Source organism: Stegastes partitus, unplaced genomic scaffold (assembly GCF_000690725.1).
Source record: "Stegastes partitus isolate 25-593 unplaced genomic scaffold, Stegastes_partitus-1.0.2 Scaffold1551, whole genome shotgun sequence".
In the NCBI taxonomy this organism is placed as follows: Eukaryota; Metazoa; Chordata; class Actinopteri; family Pomacentridae; genus Stegastes; species Stegastes partitus.
Genome location: NW_007579282.1, coordinates 63,475 through 69,187, shown reverse-complemented (window position 1 = coordinate 69,187; position 5,713 = coordinate 63,475). Strand labels below are relative to the sequence as shown.

Sequence of the window (5,713 nt, the reverse complement as noted above, 5' to 3'; positions counted from 1 at the left end):
ATGATGGAGCTGAGGTTTAACTAACACCTGTTGATTCACTGACTCGAACTCACTTTAATTCAGTTTCGTCTCAAGAAAGAGGAAAGAGTTGGAAAGAAAAGGAACTCACTGTTTGATCAGGGCTGTCCCGATCCTCTCGTCTGTGGAGGCAGAAAAACAACAGCTATTCAGACACAACAACAACAACAACAACAACAACAACAACAACAACAACGAGCTAAATGCGAGCTAACGGCGCACAGACGTGTTTCCGGTTGCAGCAGACGTGAAGCTGCGGCCATAAAACACTACAAGTCCCGTCCCGGTACTTTATTGTGTATTTATTGTGTATTTATTGTGTATTTGAGGGAGCTTACCTGACATACCGTTTCCTTCAGGCGCCATGGGTTCAAGAAATAAAACTAATCGCTGACTTGGTGAGTTGGGCGGAACTTTTCTGCTACGGACGAACTTTCTCTTGTTTCGGTGTCACATTAAATAACATCCGAAACAAAACACTTCAAGAAAGAAGACGAACTGGAGCCGCTCGGTGTCTCCTCCAGCTGGTCCGGACCCACGAACTGTGAGGAACACATCCTGAGTCCAGATATAAAACCAGCGGGACAAACGGCAGGGCGGAGCTTCTCGTCTGTGCGTCGCTTAAACACGTCCGTATGGAAACACGAGGCGGGGCATGCGCTTAGCTGTTGGTTCTTTATTGCTCATAACTACTCCTGATCATAAATAAGCCCTGCTATCTCTATTACTCCTCTATTTATACTACTTTGTGTGTTTTTGTTTGTACTTTATCAAACTCTATTTTTCTATTCTTTACTCTCAGCGTTCTGTTTTATTGTAAATACCAACAATTTATATTTTATTGTGAGTACAAACAGCTCCTCTCTGTAAATACCAGCATGTTTAGGCTCCTGTTGTTCCTGCCTGTCTGCTGTGTGAGCCACTGACAGCTTTGTGCTTTGGTTTGTTGTCTGTGCGATGCGTCTCTTCCTCTCTATCACTGTGGTCTGTCAACACACTACAGGACGGACAGTAAAAGGTACATGTGAACCTGGTCCAGTCTCTTCCAGTCAATCCCCCACATACACTGAGGTGTAACTCATCAGAGCTTCATGGTTCACATCAGAACATCCCTCCAGAGTTCACAGGTCTACTGACACCAGGACCAAACAGTGTGCCTGTCTGATCCACGTTGACACAAGGACTGATGCACTGACATGTTCACTGACACATATTCTTATTCATTTGGAAACAGATAAACACACGCTACATGTGTCAGCAGGTTTTTAGGAAGTCGAGGAGTGCTCACATTCCTTCATCATGACAAACTCCTCCAACCATCTCCTGGCTCTGCTGTTCTCTTGCTTTCTGTTTCTCTAGTTCCTGGAAATCTCAGCAGTCAGGCTTTTTACTGGCTGCAGTTTGTCCATCCGAGGAAAACAACACGCTGAGTCTCGTTAACAAACGTTGAATCTTGTTTTTCAGACACATTTAAAATCAATAGCGCTTTTGCCATTGTTGCTTTGGCTCACAAGTGTTTGTAAGATGTGTGTTTTAAAGTGGTCGTGGGTAGGTCATGTGGAAAGCATGGGCTGACTGAGAAGCTCAGGACTGGAGGGCCACATGTAAGCAGAATGATAACAGTTCAAACATTGTCTTTTACAAGTTTGGGTAAAACTCTATTTTCTGTATGATTGAAGGTCAGTTGTTGCTTTAATAAACACATTCTTGGAGAACTTGAGGGAATTCTTCTCAGTGTGGTGATCCGACAGGTCAAGTGAGAGCAGACAGAGAACAAGGTAGAAAAAAAACTAAGTTCTTTTGGCTGAGGGTGAAAAAGGTGTGAAATTATTCTCAGAACGTCTCAGTGCACCCGCTGAGCTGCTCCAGCTAGCGGTGCTAACATGGGCAGTGATGCAGACACTGTAGAAGCGGACCTGTGTCTGCATTCAACTGAGTTCAATTGGAACAAAACTGTCCTCTGTGTGTGTGAAATAATATGTTAGAAAGTCTCTCCTGCTGGCTTTCACAGCTGGAATCCAGTGTACATGCAGGGAAACATGCATCAGCCCAGAAAGCTGGTTGTGTTTCACTCATGTGGGAAGTGAATAACTAAGATGCTGTTGTCCGGTTTCAGAGAGAGAACAATGTGAGCAATGTGCAAGATGACTTGCAGGTTACTGCAAGCTGTCTGGTACAAAAGAGCAGAACAGAAATGACAGAAGTGCCCCTGGAGCTGGAGGAGACCGATCTGCCTGCAGAGTGGAGGCTCTCTGAGAAACCACTGGATGAACATTACATATGAGAAGGGCAGTGTTGAAAATAACATCTGTTCAGGTCCACATGTGTCTGTGAAGCTGCTCTCAAACATTCTTATACTGGAAAAACACAGTCTGTTCTTTGCCTGGCAGCAATGTGCTCCTCTTTCTCAAACACTACTTCATCATTGAAGCTTGGTTCTGATTGGCTTCCTTCACCAGCATTCCCTCCTGTTTTGTGTTTAACACTCAGGTGAATGGAGGCTTTTTCGCCTCTTGTTTTTTTGCAGTTACTGTATTTGCCACCAGAGGGCAGCCTCGCTCCACAGCAGCCAGTCAGACGGTTTTCATTAAAATACCTGAGCGCTGTGGAGGAAGAAGACTCCGGCTGTCAGTGTGTGTTCGGCTTCCAGGAGTCACAGCGCTTTAGATACCAGAAGGAACGACTTTCAATGCAAACACAGGAGTTAAAAAACATCTTTCCTGAGTAGCAGGACACAGTAATAATCTAATAACGCATGGCTGTAGTATCATTAGAATGCATGTCAGTTATCTGTATGTCCATAACGCTGATCAGTTCTCTCATGTAGGGAGTGGTGTGCATGTCTGTGCAGTAGAAGATATAAAATCAGTCTGAGAAAGTAGCTGTGATCAACTGTTTCTGCAGGATGGTGTCAGAGATGAACAAGAAGGAGGACAACAGTTTAAAGATCTTTGTTTCAGAGCTCAGGAGTCAATAAGTCATGTTCAGACTGTCATCCACACAGTGCAGCAGGGAAATAGGAAACTAGGCCGAGGTGAAGCAGGGACATCAGCCCACGTCCAGGAACGCCTGCTATATGACTCCTCCATATGAAGGGACGACTCTGACACGAGGATGTCTCTGAATGTATGAAGCTGACCTCGTTAGAGTTTTGTCATCGCTGTGTGTCCACAGATAGGCTGCAGGACAGAAACTCAGAGCTGAATTTCTTCACACTTTCCGTCAGAAGATTGGAAATGAAGCTGGATTCCTGTTACAGGGGAAGTTTTGCTCCCGTTGAACCACCACAGCCTGCTGCTTGTGCAATCTGACAAGAAATGAGCTCAAAAATTCAAACTAGCTGAGAGAGAATGATTAGAGGAGTGTTTGTGTTCAAACCAGATTGATTTTCACTTCTGCACATTCAGTCAGGAGGTTATAAAGCTGACTGATCACAGACAGACGTCTAATTCATCTGAGCTTCTGTCCGTTTCAGAGAAAGTTCATGATACAGAGCATGAATGGCAGTTTGGACTCAGCTTTGTCTTTGTTCTTTATCGAGGACATGCGGTGGTGTCCGAAAAGTCCTAAATGTTTTAACGTACACCTCGAAATAACCCAAAAGTTTAAAAACATTGTCTAAATGAAGAACACAAGAACACTCCAATAGGCAAACATCAGACCAGAAAAAACCAAAAAGAGGACATGGGGCATTTCTCAGGAAGGGAAACGAGGACAAACAGCTGCAGGGTGGGCTGAGGCAGAGCTGCATGGCGGCATGGTGGGGCTCTGGGAGGAGTCTGCATCCCTGGTCTGGGTTTTCTCTCCAGGGGCCTCCTCCCACAGCCCAGGCATACCAGGGCAGGTTAGCTGGAGGCCAGAGGTGTGAGTGTGTTCGCCCTGTGATGAACTAACAAGCTGTCCAGCAGCAGAAACACTCCACAACCTCTTGTTGCATCTGCACGGAGAAAGATTCACGCTGCAGCAGAATAACGAGCTCAGACACTCGTTAAAGCTGGAGACCACAGACGACTAACCAGTGCTGACTAATGAGGGTTTATGGGTAACGGGGGTTATTCAGGGTCAGACTCACAGAGGCCCTGCAGCTCTGGTGCTTCAGTCATTATTCCTTATCTGACATTTTCCATAGATTAAACTGATATTATAAGTAAAGAAACAGTTTGTGATAAATGCGACACAGACGTGGAGATATTGTCAGTAGTCGTGTCACACTGAGACTCTGCTGGATGTAAACAGCTGCATCTTAAATCCATTAAAGCACAGCAGCACAAGGACACCGAACAGAGACGTAAGAGCAGCGCTCAGCGACTTTGTTTGAGATTTCACTTAAACACTTCAGCGCTGACGGAGGACAGACGTGAGGATGTGTACACAGCGCGGCATTTAAAATAACAAGACAGAGTTGTAGCAGTTGTCAGGAGCCACTGGAGGACTGAACTATGTTTGAGGTCAGGGGAAAGCCACAAGAACTCTGGTATGTATTAAGGCCTGGATTAGGGTTAGCCACAATGTGCTGCACACTCTTGAATCAAAAACTGCATTCAGATGTGACTAATTGTGCCTGTAAATCCTGATCCCTGTATAAAGGCTTGCTGCCTCCTCTGTGGGGATCAAGGAGGCCTGGGAGAAGGAGCTGGGTGTGGACTGGATGGAGGATGTGTGGGACAGAAGTCTGTCTGCAGTCCGGACCTGTTTGGTCAACAGCAGACAGCAGCTGGTTCAAGTCAAGCCGTCCACGTCTCCTCTACTGGGATCAGAACCATTTCCATCTCAGCAGCATGTGACGGGCACCAGAGTGCACGTTGTCTCAGGCCTTCTGGGCTCGTCCCTCGCTGTCTGGATTCTGGTCCAAACTATCTGACCGGTACTCCCAGGCTTACAAACACTTCCTCCCATTAGAACCTATACTTGTCATTTTCAATTGCTCTCAACTCACCCAGAGGCTCCCGGCTGCTTTTTAAAGTTATTTTTTGGCCTTTGTGCCTTCATTGGATAGAGCGGTGAGACAGAGACAGGAGAATGGGGGGAGGACGTGTGGGAAAGGGCCATGAGTGGGATTTGAACTCATGACCTCCACATCAGGACTGTAGGCCTGTACATGGGACGCCAGCTCCACCAGGTGAGCTGTAGCGGCGCCCCAAACCAAGACACTCCTTCTTAAGGAGTGGAGGTCACCTCTCCTTCCTTTCAGAGGTGGACGACGGACATGAGTCATGGTTTACAAATGGAACAGCTCAGATTCATTCAGTCCAACAGGTTGCACAAATACTCTGACATCTGGGACCCATTCCTGCCCCTCGGCCAGGGCGAGAGCTGAGAGACTGAGCTGGTTGACCTCCGACCCTCCATACGTCACTCTAACCCTTTCTGCAGCACCATGACGCAGCGCTGGGAGGCCTTTGTTTGTTCTGCTGTCCGCTGTGTGGAGCCTCTCCACTTTGTTCTTGTCTCTCTGTTCAAAAATGGAAAGTATTGAAAAAAGAAAAGCTTGTTGCTGTTGTTTCCTTTGACTCTACACGCGATGATCCGGAAGATTATTCAGCATGAGAGCTCTGAAACCCACCGACGGGTTTAAAGGCATCCTGTCATTTTAATAAAATGTAAAAACGAAACCATTTATGAGCTGGGAACTGACACGACCGAAGGAATATCGGGACTTTTTAAAACTTTCTCACAGTCCCTTCATTTATTTTGA

At 46.3% G+C, this 5,713-nt stretch overlaps 1 protein-coding gene across 1 annotated transcript in view; it reads right to left on the bottom strand.

Moving 5' to 3' along the window:
* Nucleotides 1–557, bottom strand: part of LOC103371250 (apoptosis regulator BAX-like) — a 10,725-nt gene extending 10,168 nt beyond the window's left edge. Inside the window, exons 1-2 of the mRNA XM_008300505.1 lie at nucleotides 357–557; nucleotides 110–140 (exon numbers count right to left, since the gene is read on the bottom strand). Of these exons, the coding sequence (XP_008298727.1) occupies nucleotides 110–140; nucleotides 357–384 (59 nt within the window). The 5' untranslated portion in view covers nucleotides 385–557. The remainder of the gene's footprint in view (nucleotides 1–109; nucleotides 141–356) is intronic.
* Between the last annotated feature and the right edge of the window lie 5,156 nt (nucleotides 558–5,713).